This window comes from Podarcis raffonei, chromosome Z, assembly GCF_027172205.1.
Source record: "Podarcis raffonei isolate rPodRaf1 chromosome Z, rPodRaf1.pri, whole genome shotgun sequence".
NCBI lineage: Eukaryota > Metazoa > Chordata > Lepidosauria > Squamata > Lacertidae > Podarcis > Podarcis raffonei.
Window position 1 is genome coordinate 49,014,231 of NC_070621.1, and position 24,547 is coordinate 49,038,777.

General features: G+C 47.6%; 1 protein-coding gene across 7 annotated transcripts in view; it reads left to right on the forward strand.

Moving 5' to 3' along the window:
• The first annotated feature begins 7,280 nt into the window (after positions 1 to 7,280).
• Positions 7,281 to 24,547, forward strand: part of DOCK11 (dedicator of cytokinesis 11) — a 159,183-nt gene continuing 141,916 nt past the window's right edge. For 3 of the 7 annotated variants that reach the window (XM_053374524.1, XM_053374527.1, XM_053374528.1), the window contains exons 1-2: positions 7,284 to 7,501; positions 24,301 to 24,417. In XM_053374524.1, coding sequence (XP_053230499.1) covers positions 7,400 to 7,501; positions 24,301 to 24,417 — 219 coding nt within the window. In that variant the 5' untranslated portion in view covers positions 7,284 to 7,399. Of the gene's footprint in view, positions 7,502 to 24,300; positions 24,418 to 24,547 lie in introns of all 7 variants that reach the window. The other 4 variants (XM_053374523.1, XM_053374525.1, XM_053374526.1 and 1 more) reach the window with 2 other exon arrangements.

Below are 24,547 nucleotides of genomic sequence, written 5' to 3' on the forward strand. Positions count from 1 at the left end.
TCACGTTTGGTCAAAACTCTCCACTATGACCTGTTCATCTTGTGTGCCCTGCTCGGCGTAGTTCATAGCTTCTCTGAGTTCTTCAAGCCCCTTCGCCACGGCAAGGCAGTGATCCATGAAGGGGATGCAAGAATACACAGTGATCCATGAAGAGGTGGCAAGAATACACAGAGGAATTATACCAGAAAGATATGGATGTCTCGTACACCCCAGGTAGTGTGGTTGCTGACCTTGAGCCAGACATCCTGGAAAGTGAAGTCAAATGGGCCTTAGAAAGCACTGCAAATAACAAGGCCAGTGGAAGTGATGGTATCCCAGCTGAACTATTTAAAATTTTAAAAGATGATGCTGTTAAGGTGCTACACTCAATATGCCAGCAAATTTGGAAAACTCAGCAGTGGCCAGAAGATTGGAGAAGATCAGTATACATCCCAATCCCAAAGAAGGGCAGTGCCAAAGAATGCTCCAACTACCGCACAATTGCACTCATTTCACACGCTAGCAAGGTTATGCTTAAAATTCTACAAGGAAGGCTCAAACAGTATGTGGATCGAGAACTCCCAGAAGTGCAAGCTGGATTTCGAAGGGGCAGAGGAACCAGAGACCAAATTGCAAACATGCGCTGGATTATGGAGAAAGCTAGAGAGTTCCAGAAAGACATCTACTTCTGCTTCATTGACTATGCAAAAGCCTTTGACTGTGTCGACCACAGCAAACTATGGCAAGTTCTTAAAGAAATGGGAGTGCCTGAACACCTCATCTGTCTCCTGAGAAATCTCTATGTGGGACAAGAAGCTACAGTTAGAACTGGATATGGAACAACTGATTGGTTCAAAATTGGGAAAGGCGTACGACAAGGCTGTATTTTGTCTCCCTGCTTATTTAATTTATACGCAGAATACATCATGCGAAAGGCTGGGCTGGATGAATCCCAAGCTGGAATCAAGATTGCCGGAAGAAATATCAACAACCTCAGATATGCAGATGACACAACCTTGATGGCAGAAAGTGAGGAGGAATTAAAGAACCTTTTAATGAGGGTGAAAGAGGAGAGCGCAAAATATGGTCTGAGGCTCAACATCAAAAAAACGAAGATCATGGCCACTGGTCCCATCACCTCCTGGCAAATAGAAGGGGAAGAAATGGAGGCAGTGAGAGATTTTACTTTCTTGGGCTCCATGATCACTGCAGATGGTGACAGCAGCCACGAAATTAAAAGACGCCTGCTTCTTGGGAGAAAAGCAATGACAAACCTAGACAGCACCTTAAAAAGCAGAGACGTCACCTTGCCAACAAAGGTCCGTATAGTTAAAGCCATGGTTTTCCCAGTAGTGATGTATGGAAGTGAGAGCTGGACCATAAAGAAGGCTGATCGCCGAAGAATTGATGCTTTTGAATTATGGTGCTGGAGAAGACTCTTGAGAGTCCCATGGACTGCAAGAAGATCAAACGCATCCATTCTTAATGAAATCAGCCCTGAGTGCTCACTGGAAGGACAGATCGTGAAGCTGAGGCTCCAGTACTTTGGCCACCTCATGAGAAGAGAAGACTCCCTGGAGAAGACACTGATGCTGGGAAAGATGGAGGGCACAAGGAGAAGGGGGCGACAGAGGATGAGATGGTTGGATAGTGTTCTCGAAGCCACAAACATGAGTCTGACCAAACTGCGGGAGGTAGTGGAGGACAGAGGTGCCTGGCGTGCTCTGGTCCATGGGGTCACGAAGAGTCGGACACGACTAAACGACTAAACAACAACAACAGTTCCTAACTCCTCCTCATCTAAATGTCTGATCTTTGTCCAGAATTCTGGTGGTTCCGTAGATATCAAGCAGTTATGGACACTGGGTCAGTTGTCAGTCTCTACCTCCGATTCTTTGTTCTCTTTCAATGTCTGGCTCATAAGGTCAAGCCTCTTGATAACTGTTTGTTGCTTTTCCTGAGAGAGGTTCCTAAAGGAGTTGAGGAAATCATCTTCCAAGGGATAATACTGATGTTGAGCATGATTCTGTGGATTCAACTCGGGCATGTCTGTTTCTTCCTGGCTTATCAAGTTTGTTTGCGATGTCATTACTTCCATTGGAGATCCAGGCTTTGGTTTTGTGGGTCGCTCTGTAGCCCTAGTCCTCATCTTGCATAAGGGCATGACAATAGAATTGTGAAATACCTGGGTTGGAAAAACTCCTCTGCTTGACAATCTGGGTTTCAACTTGTGGATCAGTAAGGGCAGTCTGGTAGAGGAAAAAGTTAACATGATTTTTTGGAATTGGTTTGTGGTATTCAGGGATTCAGTCGCAACTAGATTGATCTCTGTAAGTCCAATTCCAAGTAAGTCTGATAGATGTCGTTTGGCACGCTGGGCGCCTTTCCAGTTAGGAGTTTGAGCTGAACTTCCACAGATTGTCATGCAGATCTTTTTTGGTTGAAAGATTAGATGAGAAGAGTTGATTTTAAGTACCTCTACACATTCTGTGTTGAGCTTAGGGGTCTACTCTTGTTGACACCATTTCACTTTGGTGGTCTATTGGTACCTGCTTATTATTAACAGATAATCTATGGACTTCTTTGGATAATTGAGTTATTTGGGAGGCAATACCTCGAATTTGCTGGAAGATGTGTTCAACCGTTCTTGCAATTAAAGTTAATTGGGTGCTCTCCCTACTTGTTATTTCTTCCTCTATTTGAAGCTGAGAGTCAGCTTGCCCCATCGCTGAATCTAGTTCTGCACTCCCACTCCGAGTATTCTCCTCACATTCACAATCAACTTCAAGAGGGGAAAACTGGCTTTTTGTTGAAACCGTAAAAACAGATTTGTTAAAGAAGTCCTCCATTTTCAATTGAGAGCTGGTGAAAGGACTGCCTCTTCTGTATCCCTGTAGCGTTTACAAGCAGGCATAATAATGCGGTGATAAGTAAACAAGGAGAGGATTCCTTAGCAGGAAAGGAAAGGGAAAAAGTGTGCAGTTTATTCTGCTGAAGAGCTTCTCTGTGCAATGACTGCCAGGAAGTCAAAAAACAAGGGGAGCTGGCAATTAACAGCTAGCAGCTAACGGCCTGCCCAGGATGCTTCTCGCAGTGCTTGCCCAGAGTGTTTCGTATAACATAGATAAGAAAGTGCTGATAAGTTCTCAGTGAATTGGTAAGTTTAAAAGTGGAGAAAGGAAAATCACTTTCCTGAGCAGCAATTAAAGTCAATTAGAGTCCTGCGGAGCTCCGAAGCCTGCTTTTTGAACTGACGCATCTTTCTGGAAGTCCAAATTCATTTTTTATTTTTGAACTGGAAGAAAGATGGGAGGGAGGTGAAGCTTGCAGAGAAAGCAGCACAATTCATTGCTTAGTTCAGTGGTTCTCAACCTGTGTGCCGTGGCCCCCTGGGGTGCATTGAATGATGGTTGGGGTGCCACAGGCAACCCTGGCCTCTGTCCCCCTTTCTTTCCCTCCCTCCTCTGATGCCCTCTCACATCTCTGCCTCCCAAAGGCTTGCACAGCTGTTTGTTGCAGCAGCCCTGGCTACAAGCTCCCCAGGCGAATGGTGCCTCTGGGAGGCCCCTCTCTTTGGGGCAGGGGGGCGCAGCTCAGAGACCAGGGGCTGCATGCAGGTGCCCAGAGGGCTTCCAAGGAGAGGGGAGAGGAGAGGAAGCTGCCAGGTCTGCAGGCAAGGGGTGAAATAACTGGGCTCCTGAGCCCCACATGGGAGCTGCAGAAATAATATAGTTGGTCAATGGAATTGTAAACTCAAAAAGGTTGAAAACCTCTGGCTTATTTTAAAACATAGAATGTTCTAAGGAGAGACTATGGTTTATTAAATACTTAAAAATTACTCCAGAAACAAGGCATTTACGGAGCAGCTAAAGATGTGACAAGAATCATTTCTATAAACAGGAGATTTCAATTTAAACAATTGGGCTATCTAAAAGAAAGGGTTTATATGCACCTGAGGTGTGTGTGCGCACGCATATTGATTTGCATACCCTTTAAGCAGGTGATGGGGAGATGGATTTCTTTGTTTAATGGCCACCAGCTTGAATGGTTTTTAAAAGCGGTATAGACCTTTGCACAGGAGATACAGACTGCCTATGACTATGCTGTGCTCCCAATGTCAGGGAAAACTCTTTTAAGTACCAGTTGCTGGGAATTGCAGGTTGGCAGAGTGCTGTGGTGCTCATATTCTGCTTTTGGGCTTCCTGTGGATATAAGGTTGGCTGCTATGGCAGGATGCTGGCCTGGTTTGGCTTCTGATCCAGCAGCTCTTAGATATTTAGGACATTGGAATACCATCTTCCAGGGTAGTTCAGTGAAAGAGCATCTGCTTTGCATGCAAAGGTTCCAGGTCCAATCACTGGTGTTTCCTTGGGAAAGTCTCCTGTCCAAATCCTGGAAAACAAATCAGTAATGAACCAATCATGTGACTTGCAATATGGCACCATGCTATGGGAAATGATGCTTCAAAATAAAGAGTGAAACAGCAAAGGACCTGGGCAGAACATTTGGTGCTGGGGCTACCACAAAGAGAGCCCTGCACTTGAGAGGTGGCAGCCAAGCTTCCATTAGGATGATAGGTGCTGCCACTAACATTTCCTTTTTTGCCACTCCCTACCATGAAGACTTTGGGCCACCTCATGAGAAGAGAAGACTCCCTGGAAAAGACCCTGATGTTGGGAAAGATGGAGGGCACAAGGAGAAGGGGACAACAGAGGACAAGATGGTTGGACAATGTTCTCGAAGCTACTAGCATGAGTTTGACCAAACTGCGGGAGGCAGTGGAAGACAGGAGTGCCTGGCATGCTCTGGTCCATGGGGTCACGAAGAGTTGGACACGACTAAACGACTAAACAACAACAACAAGTATGAGGAAATAGCAAGGCTAACTGGAAGAATCCGACAGCAGGACTATGAGAAATTCCAAAGAGAATGGTCCAAATTTATGGTATACTTAAAGAAAACTGTACATAAATAAAGACACTCACAGGACTGAAATAAAACTCATAATGTTTATTGTAAACATTTGGTTAGGCCACAAGATGTAATGCTGTAATAAGGAATGTATGTGTAAAGTGTAATACAAAAATTTATTAAGGAATTATAGACATTTATAGAATGTATATATAGTAATCATGCTTAAGTAAGAGCAATGTAGAGAAGCCAGAAGAGGGAAGTTAATTCGGATAAGATATAGATTGAAAGGAGAATAATATTGTTAAGCTGTACAGTGGTACCTCGGGTTACATACGCTTCAGGTTACAGATTCCGCTCACCCAGAACTATTGCTTCAAGTTAAGAACTTTGCTTCAGGATGAGAACAGAAATTGTGCTCCGGCGGCGCAGCAGCAGCAGGAGGCCCCATTAGCTAAAGTGGTGCTTCGGGTTAAGAACAGTTTCAGGTTAAGTACAGACCTCCGGAACGAATTAAGTACTTAACCCGAGGTACCACTGTATTGTGTTTAAGACATTTGGAAAAAAATAATAAAAAATTATTGGGGGGGAAACAACAACAACAAAGCGTGAAGACAAATAGGGAAGTGAACTGAAATCTGAACTGGTACGTAAATGTGAGCAGGAAATTCAGTCTCTACCACATCACTTCCTTGTCATATAAGCACTGATGATGGGTAGTGGTTTATTAGTGGGTGGGGGAAGAGAAGCTGCACGGTTCAAAATCTGGGGGAAATGAAACAGAGCTTTTGGAACAATGTACAGTCTCTTACGCTCAAATCACAGGGTGCTTCTGCCATAGCTTCAACTTTAGGAGAGTCTGGTGGAAAGTCATGATTTGCTTAGTGTTTGGAGGAAGCTTTGTTTTTTAAGGCTCCCTGAAGAGCACAGGAAGAGTCACACAAACCATTAGTCCATATAGCCCAGCATTATCCACACTGGCAGGCAGAGGCTCATTAAAGTTTCAGGCGGGTCTACCCCAGTCCCACTGGGAGATGCCAGGAATTGAACCTGGGGCAATTAAGCTGCAGCCCTTTCCCTCTTGCGTTCCATAACCCAAGCACTGGTACAAAGTACATACTGTATTACACTTCTGGAGGCCAGTTTCTCACTCCGACTGCTGGAGGGAGGGAGGCCCTCTTGTACAGCCTTACCTGGATCCAGCCCTCTGCTTTCTGTTGCAGCTCAACAGCATCAGGTTGGTCCTTGTATTGGCATTAACACGATACATTATTATCATATTATTAAGAATTAAATTTCTATACTGCCCTTTTACAAAGTGCTGTGATAGGAAAGAGGCTTGCTGTGACAGGCAGAAGTCACTTCCTTCCAGGGGTGCATTTTGGGGGCACATCTCTTGCAGGGGCAGGAAACTGAACCCTCCCCTTCTGGAGGGAAGGGCTGTGGCTTAGGTAAAGGTAAAGGGACTCCTGATCGTTAGGTCCAGCTGTGGCCAACTCTGGGGTTGTGGCGCTCATCTCGCTTTATTGGCCAAGGGAGCTGGTGTACAGTTTTTCTGGTTTTCCGGGTCATGTGGCCAGCATGACTAAGCCGCTTTTGGCGAACCAGAGCAGCGCACGGAAACGCCGTTTACCTTCCCGCCGGAGTGGTACCTATTTATCTACTTGCACTTTGACATGCTTTTGAACTGCTAGGTGGGCAGGAGCAGGGACCAAGCAACGGAGCTCGTCGCAGGGATTCAAACTGCCGACCTTCTGATCGGCAAGCCCTAGGCTCTGTGGTTATCCCACAGCGCCATCTGCATCCATCCCTTTTGCTGCAGAAGCCCCATCTTCCGCCCACAGCAGGGCCGCTAAAGACTCCCTGCCTAAAATCCTGGAGAGTATTGGCGGCTGGTCATTGTAGAGTGGGGTTTCCCAGACTTGAGCCTCCAACTTGTTTTGGACTACAACTTCCATCATGCTTAGCTACCAGGATCAATGGCAAGGGATGATGGGGGTTGTAGTCGAAAAACAGCGGGAGATCCAAGTTTGGGAAACCCTGGCATAAATAATACTGAACAAGATGCATTCCCGTTCTGACTCAAGTCTGAGGCAGCTCCCGTGTGTTCTTAAAGGATCCCAGCTCAGCGGAAGATGTTCAGTTCCCCAGCGACATGCTGGGAATGCCTGAAAGCCCCTGAGAACGACTGCCAGCCAGGGTCTGCGATACTGTGCTGACCCGGTCTAAGAGGAGGAAAAGCCGGTCCTGTGGAAGATGCGAGGAAGACCCGGAACTGGGCTTCGCCAGACCCTCTGTGCTGCTCCCTGCCGGCCCCGGCTCGCGTCTGCCACGCTCTCCTCCTCGCCCCCCGCCTTCCTTCCTTTGTCTCCAGCCGGGGAGGGCTGCTCTGGTCCAGCCCCTCGCTCCTCCTTCGCCTGGGCGGGAGGGAGCCGAGCCGGACCCTCTGGCGGGCTCGGACTCAGGGCTATCCTTGCAACTGTTTCTGCTGCTCCGGCTGTCGGGAGCGATGGCCGAGGTGCGCAAATTCACGAAGCGGCTGAGCAAGCCGGGCACGGCAGCAGAGCTGCGGCAGAGCGTCTCGGAGGCGGTGCGCGCCTCGCCGGGGCTGGTAAGGAGCCGGGCTTTAATTCCGGGGCGCGCCGGGCAACGCGGGGGCGCGTGGCGGCGGCGGTGCCGGGTAGCTTCCAGCCTACGGCGTGCGCTCACGCCTCTTTCCTGCGAGCCGCCGGCTCGCTCTCTGTGCATGCACAGAGGCGGCCTTCTTCTGCTGCTGCTGCTGCTGCTGGGCCTCGGGAGGTAGCTGGTGGGGAAAGGAGGAACGGGGTGTGAAGCGCGCGGCGGGAAGGGGTCTGGGTGCTTTGGGGTGAAGCGAGGATGGAGAGCTGGTGTCAGCGAGGGGGCGTGGCTGCGCGCAGCTGGGCAGGACGGCAGGGACCAGCTGCGTCTGTGGTGGGCTCCCGCGGTGGGCTGGGAGAGAGGCCCCCTCTCTCGTAACAGCTCTAAGCCGCTCCTCCGCCCTCAGAAGGGGAAGGAAGGCTCCACCCAGCACCCAGAAGAGGAGAAGGAGGAGGTTTCCTGGGGCGGGGAGGAGGCTTAGCGTGTTAGTTGCCCGCCCAGCCCTAAGGACCAAATACTTGCGGCATAGGAACCCAGAGCCCAGCTGCGCCCCATAGGGGAGATGCCAGCTTGTTCCCTTCGCAGGCTGTGTCGGGCAGAGAGAAGGAGGCCAAGCTAGAGTTTGGAGGCTGGTCTGCAGGATGGATGGTTTGAAGTGATGAGGCCTTCAGCAGCTACTAGGACTAGCCCCTATCTCTATGTTATTCCCCCTTCGCTGTCCAGGCAGAGTGTCTGGGCTGCGTTCACACACACTGTACATTTAGAGCACATTTCTCTGCTCCAACCAAAAACAGAATCCTGGTGTGTTAAGGGTGTTGGGAATTGTAGCTCTGTGGGCAAGCTACAGTTCCCGGGATTCTTTCGGAGATGTCTTGCGTACGCAGGTGGGAAGAGCGGTTTTGCACTCAGGTCCTGCATTGGGCTTCTTGTCATTGGGCCAGCTGGTTGTCCACGGTGAGAACAGGATGCTGGACTAGATGGGGCCCCCTGAGCCTGATCCTGTAGTGAGGCTTTCCTTAGGTTGTGTTCCTATAGTGCAACCAGACCCTTGCCATGTTGTCTTCCTAAAACAACACACCTGCCAACCATCCTGAGGGCTTATGCCAACATCCAGGAGCAACAGAGATGGTTTGAGCTGTGCCTAGGAAGTGCAGTAGGAGCCAGCCAGGGTTGTCTGGAGATTTGCTTTGATTTGAGGAAAGCACCCAAACAGATCCTCTTAGAGTTATGATTGAGCTGCCCCAGTGTCTAGTGGCCACAGCTGGCAAGATCAGTGTAGCCTATGCAGTATGTGTCTCCTGTACTCACCATGTGGATGCACTACGGTCAAAATTGCCACCCTCTCCTCCCATGATGCACCAGTCCAAGTCACGTCATTCAACTGCCGGTTATTCTAACTATCTGATGCTTCCTGCCCATTTTCAAGCCTGTCTTTTCAAGTAGGAGGGCTAGAAGAGTACTTTTTGAAAAGAGCAAGCTGCAGCTTTTAAAAGAGCGCTTTTTAAAAAGAAAAAAACACGAGGGCTAGAAGCTTTATATACCTGTTTAGGGAAGTTTTTAATGTTTGAAGTTCTATTTTGTTTTAATGTTCTGTTGAAAGCTGCCCGGAGTGTCTGGGGAAACCCAGCCAGATGGGCGGGGTAGAAATAATAAATTATTATTATTATTATTATTATTATTATTATTATTATTACTATTATTATTATATTATTATTATTATTATTATTGAAAATCATTGGCTCTCTTTGCAAAGTCCAGACCTGCACATACTGCACATATTGCCGTGACAGTACAGTGGTACCTCGCAAGACGAATGCCTCGTAAGACGAAAAACTCGCAAGATGAAAGAGTTTTTCGTTTTTTGAGTTGCTTCGCAAGACGAATTTCCCTATGGGCTTGCTTCGCAAGATGAAAACGTCTTGCGAGTTTGTTTCCTTTTTCTTAAAACCGTTAATACCCAGGGAATCCGTGCTTCACAAGACGAAAAATTCGCAAGACGAAAAAACTCGCAGAACGAATTAATTTCGTCCTGCGAGGTACCACTGTATGTTCCTGGCTAGTTTTGGCCAGGAACAAAGTGACAAAGAAATGTTTGGGTCTTACATATTACAGCCTCAAGCTTTAGCTGGAAGAGATTTTTTTAAAAAAATGGCATTGTAAATAAAAGGTGTATTGTGACATGCCTTGGTGGCACAGGGCCTCAGAGTTATGAGGTTTTTAGTTAATGCTGAGTCTACCTCACAGGGCTAGATTGGTTTTTGCCTTTGTGGAAGCTGAACACCCTTTCTCTCTCTGCTATGGAACTGAGTTTTATTCCGCTGGCAGACGCAGGACGTTTTCAGAAGCAGCCAGGGGCAGCTTGTGAGTCTTTGGTAGAGCTGGATGCTCTGAGGTCTGCCTTCTGAAGTGTGTGCAAAGTATCACTAAGATTTGTTTTCCATGCTGTTCCCTCGCCATACGGATTTGTGCTCTATGGGAAGAAATATTCTCAGAAAGCAGAAATATGAGGAGCTGAAGAGGCGGCAAATGGTTTCCTATGGGCAAGCCAGGAGACGGGGAGGGCTGGTGCTTTAGGTGTGGCTTCAGCTACAGAAATCTTTCTCCACAAAAACAGGAGCTCAAGCGGCCTATTTTACTATATCAACGTTGTTATAATTTATTTCCCACCTTTATCCCAGAGTCCCAGGGTGGAACACAATGTTGAAAGTGGGGGGGGGGACACTTGCAATCACAAAAATTAAGTGAGTCCTAAAAATAAAGGGTAAAGAGATGCGTCTTCATAATTCACCAGCAGCTGTCTAATGAAGGTTCCAGCCACATCTCTGTGGGGAGAAACTCAGGAGCTGCCACCATGTTCAAAATTAGCCAGGTGTGTTTTGCAACTGGCGCGGGTCCAACTGTAATCACATGGAGACCTCTGGATGCCAGGTTGATGGCTGACATCTCCATCTGGCTGGCCCCTCCAGCTTTCTTAAGCAGATAAGCAGAAGAGCTTATTTATTAAATATATAACCCACTTTTTAATTCAAGGAGTCCGTGGTTCACCCCCTCCCCAGTTAATCCCTATGGTGACTGTGAGGTAGGTGAAGAGGCTGTGCCTGACTGCAAAGTTACCCAGTGAGCTTCATGACTATGTGGGGATTTGAACCCTGATCTCCCAGGTCCTGGTCTGAAACTCTAACCACCATGCCACACTTACATGAGCACCTTGAATTGGACCTGGAAACAAAATGGCAAAACAGTGCAGCTGTTTCAAAATGGGGGTTGCTTGATATCTAACTGGAGCCCAGCCACTGCATAGTGAGCCCAACTGAAGTTTCTTAAGCAAATGAAAATGTAATCCGATTGAAGTTTCTGAGCCATCTTCAAGCACAGCCCCACGAAGAGTGCATTCCAGCATTCTTGCAGCCTGGAAGTTACCAGAGCATGGAGTCCAGTGGCCAAGCCATCTCTGCCCAAGAGGAGCAATGTCATTAACAGTTGTAACAATTAGGCCCATTTGGAGAAATTTCCCAGAAGACAGGCTGAAGTATTTTTAGATCTATGGTCTTGTAGTGACCCCAGGGGTTAGGGTTGTTTAAACGCATAACCAACCACACACAAAAATCCAGTAACTGAAAATAGCTGAAATCAAGTGATTAAATTGTTTACAACAGAGCCATAAACCCTGATCTGGTGTCTTGGCTTATTTATTTATCTCCTGCCTTTTTTGCAGCCATATAACAAGGTTGCTTACATAAAATCAAAACTCGAGCAAACTTCAGCCTAAAATATAATGTGTGTGCCCAAAACCACCAGCAGATCCATGATAAATCAAGTTCCTTGGTAGGCAGACCAAGATAAAATGGTCTTCACAGCCCACTGGGCGTAGTGCAGCAGAGTACATTTTTCAGGAGTCGGTTACAAATCCTTGGTGCTACGAATGAACAGGCCGGCAGCAAGACCTGCAGATGGGCACATGTAGTGGGACGGAGGTCAAACCTTAAATTGAGCCCAGAATCAAACCGGCAACCAGTGAAGCAGATGGTGTATTGGTGTAGCTTGGTCAGGCAGCTCCTTGTCAGAACCCTTGTCACCCTTCAAGCGTGTCCCCATGTAAAGAGCACTGCAGTCTTCAAACCTGGAAGTGGCAAGTACACAAATATAATGGAAGCCAGGCCTGCTTATTGCAGAGACCCATGTCAGAATGTAACCCTTCACACCCAATACTGGAAATTTTTGGGTTGTGTAGGGTGACTCGATCAGGGTGGGGTATCAGCTACTGCAATGCTCAGCCTAGATTTTGGGAGCAACCATTGTTTATAACATTATACTTTCTTGGCTGATCTCTCTGCTCATTATCCATAAACAATCCAGTCAGTTTGCAAAGGAAGTGACCTGTAATCAGCAAAGGGCACTAGAAATAAGGGGACTTGCTGCTGCTGATACAGTGTGCGAACTAGGAAGCTGGCTGAGGCCGTCAAAACCCAAACAGTTATCTGCCTGAAATATATTCAGAGTCACAAAGTGATTTCATGCTCTTTATTCAGCTCATAGTGGTGAGGAGGAATGAATGAAAGTCCCCTCAAAGTATCTGCTTTATATACATTATTTACACAATGGGCTGCCCATGATTGGCTAATTCCGGAATTCTACTGTAAGCCAATCAGGTTGTGGATTCACTTCTATCTGGAGCATGATTGGGTGGTTCCTGCCAACCAATCATACTGCTGCATTGTTCTAGGACCAATCAGACTGCTGCATTCTGAATCCTATTGTTCTAGGACCAATCAGACTGCTGCATTTTGGATCCTATTGTTCTAGGACCAATCAGACTGCTGCAGTTTGGATCCTATTCAACTCAGTACATAACACTGCCTGTCCATCAAAACCACATAGCAGAGTCTTCTGGGGATGTACCACTCCAGGCTGCAACTTGGAGGGAGGGGGCTGGACTGTTGAATCAACCCCCATGTAACGAAGGCTCCTTATACGTTGACCCCCCCCACAGGCACATACGGGATGAAGTTTAGCCAGGAGACCTCCGTGTAATGTACTAGAGCTCTACGTTCAAAAGAGTTCTGTATATTTATTTCTGCATAGAATGGCTTTTTAAAAAGTGATTCCCATCCTCCCCCATGCACTACCCGCAGTCCCAAACAGCACAGTTCAGGAAGGATTCTTTCAGTAAATCATTTCATTATGTGTGTGAGCTGTTTTGTCAGCTGGGTGGGCAGGTGGAGGCATGATCCTAGGTCATTTAGGGATTTCAGGCTGGCTTGCTTCTTTCCTCCCTGCTGTGCAACTTGTGTTTCCAGCAAAGCAGATGAGAACAACCGGAACAGATTCCCCATTTCGTCTTGGGGAGGGTCATGCACTCTGTATCGCTCAGCAGCAACCAAAACTAGAGTGTGGCTTCCTTTTCAGCCCGGTGCTGCTGCCTGGAAACAGAGAGGCGGCAACGGTGGGTGCAGAGTCAGCAGCCAAAGCAGCCTTCGGTAGCAGAGTCAAGGAGCTTTGCAGTTCTTGTGGTCAGAAAGAACAAATCCAGAATAGCGGCAGTTGGCTGGAGGAGGAATGCCTGGCTTGGCTGTTGGAGTGCTGCTCAGCAAGCTTTCACGTCTTGCTTTTCATGAGCCTTATTATCGTTCATCTTCGTTAGAGTGACTCGGCAAGGTTCCCCGTCTCTGGCTTCCTTCCTGCTCACTGTGGCTCCGGAACAGCCTCCCTTAAAATGGTTCCCTCCAGCGAGAGGGGCAGTGGTGGTGTAATGGTTAGAGTGTCAGACTAGGACTGGGAGACCAGGGTTCAAATCTGCACTCAGCCATGAAGCTCACTGCCAGAGGGCTGATCACTGCCTCACAGGGCTGTTGTGGGGATTAAATTGTGCTGAGTGGGGAAGAATCACGTTTTCCACTTTGAGCGCCTTGGAGGAAAAGGTGGGCTATGAATACATGCAATCATAGAATCTTAGATTTGTAGAGTTGGAAGGGTCCCCAAGGGTCATCTAGTCCAACCCCATGCAATGCAGGGATAAAAATGAGGTACAGTGGTGCCCCGCAAGACGAATGCCTCGCAAAACAAAAAACGCGCAAGACGAAAGGGTTTTTCGGTTTTTGCGTCGCTTCGCTAGACGATTTTCCCTATGGGCTCTTGCGAGTTTGTTTCCTTTGTTCCTTTGTTTCCTTGTTTTCTTAAAGCCGCTAAGCTGTTAATAGCTGCTAAGCCTCTAATAGCCGCTAAGCCGTTAATAGCCGCTAAGCCGCTAATAGCTGTGCTTCGCAAGACGAAAAAACCGCAAGACGAAGAGACTCGCGGAACGGATTAATTTCGTCTTGCGAGGCACCACTGTAAAATAAAAGTTTTGGACTACAACTCCCATCATCCCTGAATGTTAGCCACAAAAGGCTGGGGCAGTTGCCATCCAAAATATCTGGAGGGCACCAGGAGAGCAAAGGCTGTTCTGGAGGCTGGAGAGGAGGATCAGTTGGGTTTTGCTCAGCGTTGAAAGTGTTATAGTGCAGGTACCGTTGCCTCTGTTGCTCACACTGATTTCCCTTGTCATCTCTGATCCAACAAGTGTGGCAGGCTTTTCTTTCTATTACAGCAACCTCAAAGCCTGCACAACCTGTGTGACCAGAAGCAGGAGAGGGATATCTGCAGGCCTTGACACCTTCTTTCAAAGTGCCTTGATCCCTGGAGGAGGAAAAAGCAAACCACTGTAGCCATGCAGCCAGTCTGTTGCTGGAGTACAACTCCCATCAGCCCTGAGCAGCAGGGGCCAATGGGAATTGGAGTCCCTGGAGAGGCAACACATTGGCTAGTCCTGCACGCTTGTCTCTGAAATGCCACACAAATCCCTGCGTGCCCCCTATGCCGTTTTCCTAATGGGGGCTGCCCTACATTCCCCCCCTTCTCTTCTGCTTGGTTGCTTCTCTGCCTTGGGGTGCAATACAGGAGACAGCTGCAATGATTTCTCTGGGGATTCAAATCCAGAGAGAGGCAAAAGCTGCATTCTTCCTGATGTGGGGCAGCTGAGGCTAATTCGCCATCCTCCTCTGAAAACAACTGACTAGCACGAGCCTTTCCAGATACCAAAAGGGCTCAGATCCAGCTGGTTCTGGCGTGGTTTTCTGTAAACAGACTTCCCGGAGCCACTCCTGATCCATCGCTTGTTGGCTGCAGCCCAGAATGTTGCACTCCAGAGAGCAGGGCAAAGAAGTTCATGCTGTATTCGCAACAGAGCTTTAGTAGCAGGAGAAGGAGCTGTGCAGAGGTTGTTAAAAGGTGCCTCTGTCCTCGCATCAGGTAGCTGTGAAACTGCCTTGGAGTGTTGTCATCACCATTGCCATCATGATTATGTGATGCAGGAATCTGCTTATAGGATGTAATACAACAGATAAAAATAAACAAAACTAGAAAATTTAAAACAATGTGCAGTACAAAATCCCTGCAATGCCCAGCCAATAAAATATTAATAAGGCAACCACAACATACCACCCAGTGTGGTGTAGTGGTTAGAGCAGTCTTTCTCAACCTTTTGTCCCTAGCTGTGGTTGGCCAACAACTCCCACCATCCCTAGTAGGCAAGACCAGTGGTCCAGGATGCTGGGAGTTGGAGTCCAACAACAGCAGGGGACCCAAGTTTGAAAAATGACCTGGAAGCTGAGGGTTCACATCCCCACTCTGCTGTGAAGTTCACTGGGTCACTTTGGGCCATTTGCCGTATCCCTGCCTATCCTACCTCACAGGGTTGTTGTTGGGGTTAAGTGAGGAGGGGGGATCATGTATGCTGCCTTGCACTCCTTGTAGGAAAGTTGGGATATAAATGCTAATAATTGTAATTAATAATTAATTAATAGTAATAGATGGGCACCACAGGCACCAGCTCAATTACAAACTGCCTGAGTGAACAAGAAGACCTCAGATCCAGCACCTGAACAGGGGGATGCAGAGTGGCCATTGCTAGTTATTGTGATATTCAAAAGCAGATATTGTGCACTGTGCGAGAATGAACACATGGGGAAAGCTAGTTTTGATGGCAAAACACACGGCTTTCATGCTCTGGAAGACCCAAAGAGCCATCGTTCTTGTGATGGGAAACACACCTGGTAGCATTGCAGATGGCGGGTGGTGGAAGACTTCTGGCTGCACGGGGCAGTCACTGGATAAAGGTGGTGATTGAGGCACGGGGCCAAGTGTGGCCCTCCAAGCCTTTCTCTCTGGCCCTTGGAGCTCTCCCCGAGCCACAGCCTTCACCAACTCCACTTTGCATCCTCCCTGAGCACCTTCACTGGCTGGAATGTGCCCATAAACTCTGGTTGGATGGGGGGGGGAAGGGTTGGGTGTGTGCATAGCAATTGCTGCCCTGCCCACTGTTGCTTCTGGCCTCACCCACCACTGACACACAGGCCACAAAAAGCTGCCTAGAAGCAAATGCAGCCATTGAACTGAAAAGGGTTCCCCATCCTTGGGCTTGGGTGCTGGGCTTTGTCTAGGCTGGCCAGCTGCCCCATTGCTCTCCTTTGAGCAGCTGACTTTGCTGGTTGTTTTGAGAATGACACAGGTTGCTTCTGTCCTGAGAGTCTTGCATTGGCCTGAAATTAATGGCAGCAGTCAGTTTCATTGGCGCATCCCTGGTTTCCCCTGTGGCAACAGGCTTTGTTTGGAGGGCTTAGATGCCCCTGGGCTGTGTGTGGAGTGAAACCCATTGTCGGCTAATAACTTAATTGCCTTAGTCCAATTCCTTCTTCACTTTCAGTTAAATCTCTTGGTGCCATCTGGTAAGGTGGCAGCAAAAATAGAGATAACCAGGGACAGAGCACATTTAAAGTTGAGTTTGATGTGCCCTTTGCACAGCACAGGAGGCTAAGACATCAGAATCTTGTTTCAGAGTCTTAACCTTGAGGCCCTTTCAGTTGCAATAGTGTTCAGGTGCAGAGCAAGCATTAGAGGGGAAAACCTGATGAGAGCTTAATTTTCAATGAAGCTCTTCTAATCAGCCAGTGTGTTTGTTTCTCTTGGGGAAAATGCTTTCACTGGGATTCCCTGGAGAAGTGCTGGGAAACCCTCTTCCCTTTGGCTCCCAGCTCCTGTTTGTTTACAGCAGCTTGACCTTTCAGTTTCCTTTTCAGGCTGTGACCTGGGAGTCACCTGGTGGCAGCTCCTAATAGGGACAGCCTTGCCATGTGGTAGTGGGTTTGTAATAAAAAACTGGGGTGATTTGGCTTCTTTTCTGCCTGGAGAACAGAGTAAGCAATGAATTCCACGTATAGGAGTAAAAAAATGCTTGTCCATCTCTTGGTAGCAATTTTTTTTGCCAGGGGGAGGAGGGTTGTTGAGCTTCTCCTTTCATAGAATTATGGAGCAGGAAGGGACCACGAGGGTCATCTAGTTCAACCCCCTGCAATGCAGGAATCTTTTGCCCAGTGTGGGGCTCGAACCCACAACCCTGAGCTTAAGAGTCTCATGCTCTACCGACTGAGCTATCCAGTTGTGCATTCACGATTTTGAACAGCTTCAGGTGTTGATTGAACCTTAATTTATTTTTTAACAACTTTCTAGCTCTTCTGAACCATCAAAAGGAGGGGAAACCATCTGAGTCCAGGCTGGGGAACTTGTGGCCTTCCAGCTGTTGTTGGACTACAGCTCCCATCATCCCTGACCACTGACCATACTGGAGGGGGCTAATGGGAGTTGTAGTCCCAATGACACCTAGAGGCGTGCAGGTTCCATACACGTGCTTGGAGAGGTTGCCTCTGGGGGTTTCGTTGTATCTTATAAACTCAGGGCAGCTTGCTTGGGTCTGGTGGCACCACTGTGGCCTGGGTTCTGTGCTTCTGATATGGGGCAGAGAATGCTTCTTGGGGCCTAGCCCTCTCCTGGACAGAGCAAATCCCTGCAAGGCGTTTTGAAGGAGGCGCTACAGATCCAGAACTGGCAAGCGTCGGCTGAGGCCCTTGGAAAAGTTCTCTCTTTTGTCACAGAAAGCAACCTCTTAGCTCTGTGCTTTTTTCTTTTCCACATTCACTAGATGGAAAGCTATGAGCTCTGGGAAAACTGCCTGCTGGGATGCTTCTGCTAGTCATTAGTGAGCATCTGGTGGGGTTTTTTCGGCATTGGCTGTGTTTGCGCCAAACGATGGAGCTAGTCCTGAGGCAGAAAACATTAACCAGAAGGCCAAAATCAAGGGGCTAAAGAGAAAGGGGTCATCTCTCCCTGCTTGCTATGGGTCTGGACAGTGCTAGCCATCCTTGGATGTTGGCAAGATTCGTCTTCAGCCATAAGTGGGCATAGGGGAAGAAATTTGGTTCGGTTTGCATTTTAATGTGGCTCTCCTTAATTTGCACTTCCTGAAAGAATATGCAAACGGAATAGCCCAGGGGTCAGCAACCTTTTTCAGACATGGGCCAGTCCACCGTCCCTCAGACCATGTGGTGGGCCGGACTATACTTTTTTGGGGGGAAATGAATAAATTCCTATGCCCCACAAGTAACTCAGAGATGCATTTTAAATAAAAACACACATTCTACTCATGTAAAAACACGCTGATTTTGGGACCGTCTGTGGGCCGGATTGAGAAAGCAATTGGGCTGCATCCGGCCCCCGGGCCTTAGGTTGCCTATCCTGGAATAGACCCTATCCTTCAACACCTGGGATTCTTCGGATTTTGCAGCAAAGTTCTGTTAAAAAATGCATCTATTAGGTAGAAAGTGTACTTAAAAAGGCGTAGTTAAAATAATATGCAAAAGTGTATTATCATATCTTCACTTATACATAAAAATGTAGTGTGTTGTCATGCTGCTCGCCTGGCTCCCTCTCGCTGCAGTGTGAGGAAAGGCCTGATGGCTCAAGTGAGCTGTTTAATGCAGAGGGGATGGGGAAATTAAAAGAAGCGAGGCTTGGAGCAAACTGTAGGGGAGAAGTGGGGCAAGCTGTGGGGGGGATAGGTGACGGGTAGTGTGAGGTGTAAAGGGAGGGGGCGCATAAGGTTTGGGGGAGGGCAAAGGGGTAGACTGGTGGATGAGCACAGCCTGCAGGGGTGCCAGTCTCTACTTAATTATACAGTGGTACCTCAGGTTACATACGCTTCAGGTTATATACGCTTCAGGTTACAGACTCCGCTAACCCAGAAATTGTACCTCAGGTTAAGAACTTTGCTTCAGGATGAGAACAGAAATCGTACTCTGGCGGCGCGGCAGCAGCAGGAGGCCCCATTAGCTAAAGTGGTGCTTCAGGTTAAGAACAGTTTCAGGTTAAGAACGGACCTCCGGAATGAATAAGTACATAACCAGAGGTACCACTGTATTACAGAAACTGTATCCCTGTCCATACATGGATAAGCCACAGTTTTCGGGTTTCAGGCAGGAAAATTCCTAGCCCTACTTGGAGAGGGTGGGGATTCAACCAGGGACCTTCTGCATGCAAAACAGCTGCTCTAGCGCTGAGCTACTGGCTAGTCCATGTTCAGTAGCTCTTCTTTAAGAGACCAGTAAGGGCCTGTCACCCCTGCAGCCCTTTCAGCTGCCTGGTCATAGAATGATGGAAGGTATCCTGAGGATCTTGTACAGCTCTCCCTGCAGTGCAGGAATGTGCAGCTGGCCCATATGGGGGTTGAACCTGCAACCTTGGCCTTAATCAGCACCACGTTCTAAGCAGCTGGTCCTTGGCCACTTAGCCCCTCCTTCACCATTGGAGCACCCAAAGTAGTCCATGGGCCCATAATGGCTTCAGGACAGTTCAGCCAAAGGCACCCAGAGATGGGAGTCAGGCTGAGAGCTCAGAGTCTGAGAAAGAGATTTTGCAGCAGAATGAGGTGCTATCACAACTTCTGCCTGTTGCTGTGTAAGGAGTCATCTGCAGTGCATATCTGGCTTTGGAGAAGCACCTGAGAGAAGCACCAGAAGTTCAGGAACGTTTGATCTTCCATCCTGCCTCTTTCCTGAAGGTGACCACCAACAGCGCCTTACCTGAGAGCTACAAATTTGGTTCTTGGACCTCTCCACTCTTCTACCCAGTGCTGCAAACTCACCCTCCAAGAATCGAGTTCCCACAGGTGTCCTATTCTCTCTGGTGACGGAGTCTGGGAGCCTCGCCATGTCAGGCCTGACCCCTTTATTGCTGCCCACCCATGTGCACAACTTGAAGCTTTCTCCAAATTCTTTGCTCACAAAGGGGTTGCCCGGAGATGTGGTGGCAGATGTGTTTCCCAGGCTGCCTGTGCGATGGAAGCCTTCCAGCTGTTCCAGGGAATCCATTGAGTGGGGAGTGAGTGGGGGCTGGTATTTTGTCTCCTAGTGCATTGAGAGCCAGGAATAAATTGCTTTTCTGTTGGAACTAAAAGCATGCAATTGAGATGACTGCTCTGACTGAGAGCAGGGTTCTGTACCCTTTTGCCAGAGAAGGACCAGCTTTTACAATGAGGGTTGCAACCTGTGTGTCTTTTGGAGGCAGGATCCACAGGGAAGCTGTTAATTGCCTGCCTCTGTAGCAAAGCTTTTTGTGGGGCAGCAGTATACCTGAAGTTCCACTTAAGATGTGCCATGTTTGATGGTTGTTCTATTTGGTTTGCGTTCACTTGCCTCATCCCCATAACTATATGTGGACTGATTAAGGAGATCAGTTTCCATGCCTGAGCCTTCCAGTAACAGAGAGATAAAATCACCTTTATTTAAAAGGGGGGGGGGACAAACTCTGTTTCACCCACGTGTTCAGGGTGGTGATGTTCTTCTCCTTGATTTTTTTGCAATCCATGAAAGCCACAGTTATGTTCGAAGCCTGCTATTTGATCTGCCATTAGCATCCTAATAAGGAATCTAATTCGCTAGAAAGCTTTTGTGAAGAGCTAAAAGATTGGGTGGAGTTTTTTGGGAATTAGAGTGGCTCTGGTATAGAAATACTTGGCACATGGTTTTGAAATCCGTCCACAAACCGAACATTGCAGGGTTCATCACTTCTTCTTTCCTATGTTAATGTGGAGGCTTGCACCTCCTGCTTCACCCATATGGTGTAGTCTAGGCATGTCCAAAGTCTGTTTTGGGGGCCTAAATTGGCCTGCCAGTCAGTTTAATCCGGCCCCTGCGGAAGTTTATTTCTTGGGGTAAAAATCCTTAAAAAACAACTCAACAGCTTCAATCCTAAACAAAGGTCAGTAACTTTGGTTGGCCCTTTGGTTCACTTAATCAAATCTGGCCCTCTTTGGAAAATAGACATCCCTGGTGTAGTCCATGGATAGGCAAACTAAGGCCCGGGGGCCAAAGCCAGCCCAATCGCCTTCTCAGTCCGGCCCGTGAACGGTCCGGAAATCAGCGTGTTTTTACATGAGTAGAATGTGTCCTTTTATTTAAAATGCATCTCTGGGTTATTTGTGGGGCATAGGAATTCGTTCATCCCCCCCCAAAAAAAATATAGTCCGGCCCCCCACAAGGTCTGAGGGACAGTAGACTGGCCCCCTGCTGAAAAAATTTGCTGACCCCGGTGTAGTCTTCTCTCCCTCCCTCCCTCCCTCCCTTTGTGTTAGGGTTTTTTGAGCTTCTTTTTAGGTGCCATAATGAGCTTGATTGGCTGTGCACGGATGACACCGCTGCAAAAGATGTGCTGCTCAGTCCCCCAGATGGCATCGGGAGCACCTGCAGCTGCGAATGAGCAGAAGCTGCAGGAATTTGCCCTCTTCTAAGCTGCCTTAGGAATGGCTTAGAACAAGGCTAGGTCAACGAGGGGGGCCTTCAAATGCCTTTGGACTGCTGACCTATTTGAAGTTTGGTTTGCATATGTTCAGGACTTAATCCTGGTGGAGAAATGGACCAGCAAAATCCGAGAAAGAAGATAACATAATAAATCCAATTATTTTTTACCATGGCTGGTTCCACTTCAGTTCCTATGCCTCAAACAAGGAGCATAGGTAGAGGCCACCCAAATGGGGATGTTTGGAAGGATGTTTTCGTATAATCGAAATGTGTCATTTAAATATATATATATGCACCTATTGTGACAAGTTCTGTTAAGTTTGTGTGGGAGTGGGAAGAAGGAGTGGAGAGGAGGAGAAAACCTAAGTTTTGTTGAAATATGATGTGTTAATGTTTTCTTGAAAAATCATTAAAATTATAATACCTTTGGACTGCTGCTCCCATCATCTCTGGCCGTTGGCTGCATTGGGTAGTGGGGCTGCTAGAAGGTGGTGTCTGAAATATCTGGAAAGCACCACATTGACTTTTACTGCATTAGAAAGTGGATGTACATCTTTAACTAAATGCATTTTTAGTTCAAGAGAAAGGCAGGTAAGAGGTGACATGTTTATCAGATTATGCCTGGCATGGAGAAAGTTGATAGAGGGAAGTTTCTGTCTGTCTTAACCCTAGAACTGTTGCAGGAACCACTCAGGGACATTCAATGAAGCTGAATGTTGGCAGATTCAAGAGAGAAGAAAATCCTTCCTCATGCAGTGCGTAGTTAACCTGTGGAACTCACTTCCACAGGAGGCAGGCATGGCCACCCCCTTGGGTGGCTTTAAAAGAGGATTGGGCAAATTCACGGAGGAGGTGAGCGGCTATTGATGGCTGCCAGCCAGGGTGACTCTGCTCAGCCTCCACAGTCAACGGCAGCAGTGCTGCTGAATACCAGTTGCTGGAAAGCACAGGAGGGGAAGTGGCTATTGTGCTCCAAACCTACTTGCAGGCGTCCCACAAGCATCTGGTTGACCATTGTGAGAACAGGATGCCGGACTAGACGGGCCATTGGCCTGATCCAACAGGCTCTTGCTGTGTTTAGACTCTGCCAGGAGTAAATCTCCAGCATTTTAGCGATAATGTACTATCCTTCTTGGCTATTTCATTTTACTCTTTAGAAACCTTGCTTAACATTTCTCTGCCCTAACCCAGATATAAATGCACCTGGCTAAAGGAGAATCAGGAGCTGAAAGGGCCAGGATGTGAACTTCTGTAGTTCTCCTTTTGCAGAAGGATCAAAAAAACCGGGTCAGAGTCGCTGCCTCAGCTCAGGAGGGTGTTGAAAATGCAATAGTGGCAGAGCTTTTAACTGGACTAAATCTGTTCCTTTTTGCAGATTAACCACCCCTAAGAATTCTAAGAATGCCCAAGGAAGGGAGAGAGCGGCTACGGTTTAAATGCATCGCCTTGGCTTCTGCTGCAGTTGAATCAAAGCTCCCTCTGATATCAGAGTCAGAACCACTCAAAGGACACAGAAGAGTTATTAATAACTTTATTTTATAGCAAAAGAATCCAAGCACATTTGCAGAGTGCAGGAGCAATTTGCACTGCTTTTAATGTGTGTGCACGTAGTGGCTATTTATGTCGTGTCCTCAGTGTATGCTGGTATTTCACAAAGCATAGGAGAGGTCCCTGCCCCAAGTGGCTTCCAGTATTAAGAGTCAAGATGATGCCCAAGTGATCACTGTGCTCTGCAGATGAGAGCATCCCCCAGATGCCATCTTATCAAGAGCTCTCTTCCTCAAATGTAGGAATTGGGCCTTCAATCTTGTGGCATCTGCTGACAACCTTTCCCCCTTTGCAAGGCTGGCCTTGATTGCGATAAACAAATCTGTATTAGAACTGCTTTTAGATGTTTTCAGTTGTTTCATCTCTCTCCGAGGGATAGCTCAGTTGGTAGAGCAGGAGACCTGCTCTAATCTCAGGACGGTGGGTTTGAGCCCCACTTTGGGCAAAGGATTCCTGCATGTCAGGGGATTTGGACTAGATGATCATTGTGGTCCCTTCCAGCTCTAGGACTCAAGTGTTTGCTGCCCTGGGCTCCTCTGGGAGGAAGGAGCAGGGTGTGAATTAATTAAATAAATAAAAACGGAGGCAGGGTGTATATGGGAGAGAGTGTTTCATTTTTGCACACTTAACTGAAAACTGGGGGAACTCGCCAGTTTCTGTGCGTGTACTTGTTTTGTTAAGCATTTTTGTTGCAAAGTTGCAGGTGAGCTGCTGTTCATTCAGCAGAAGAGCTCTGCCCATCACAGGGCACTGGCTGGAGACCAAGTCATAGGACCCTTTTTTGGCCAAACCCCCATAAGGCTGCTCATGAACATCTTTCCCACAGCTTAAGCTTTATTCTTACACACACACACACACACACACACACACACACAAAAATTCACGCACACACACACAGCCCCCAGGGAGAGTTTGCCACTTCCCAGCCCAGAAATGTGCAGATTTCTTCAAATGATCCGATGCACAAAGATATTTTGGGGCAGTTGTATAACTGGATGGATATACTGATTGACGCTGCTCACACTTTTGCTTCCTTACTTTAGTTCCTTTGTATGGTGCTTCCCACAGTGAGCTGTGCCCAAAGTGGTTTTACAACCAACTTTTGGAATATCAAAATACAAAAGCATTTGGGAGTGGAGAGAAGAAGCCAGCGTGCAAAACATACCAGTTACTGAGGTGTACAGTAAGGGGGTTGTTCCAGGATATGGCATAGCCTGGCTTGCATAATTCCATCCCAAAAACACCTTAGTTCTCCCTCTGGAAGGTGCAAAGAAGTTATAATGTTTTCAGTCATAGTTTAACAATGCAGGGCTTGGGAAGTTGTAAACCTTGGTTTGTTGGAAGATATGCCATGGTCTCATCACTCAGTTTGCTGCTGCTGCTGTTGCTAGTACCCTAACACACCCTGCCACACCAAAAGATTGAATACTTATAAATGCAGAACGAGTACTACATGGCACTTGTAGCAGTGCTGGTTCTGTGAGTCAAAGTGCTGTCGTGGATGCCTATAGAGTGAGGCAATCACGGTTAATGGGGCGTTATGCAGTACCTGAGTGTGTGTTGTCTTGTCTCCTGCCAGGAAAAGACGAAGGTGATTGAGCCCTTGGACTACGAGAATGTCGTCTCCCAAAAGAAAGCGCAGATCTACAGCGACCCTCTCCGGGACTTGCTTATGTTCCCCATGGAAGACGCCTCTGTGAGTTGTTGATTCTCCTCCTCCTTGGCATTTGGGTCTCAGCTGCAAGCTGGTCACCTCATTTCATTTTTTCTTGTTCGAATAGTTTATTTATACCTCTTCATACTGCCACTTCTGAGCAGCACACAAT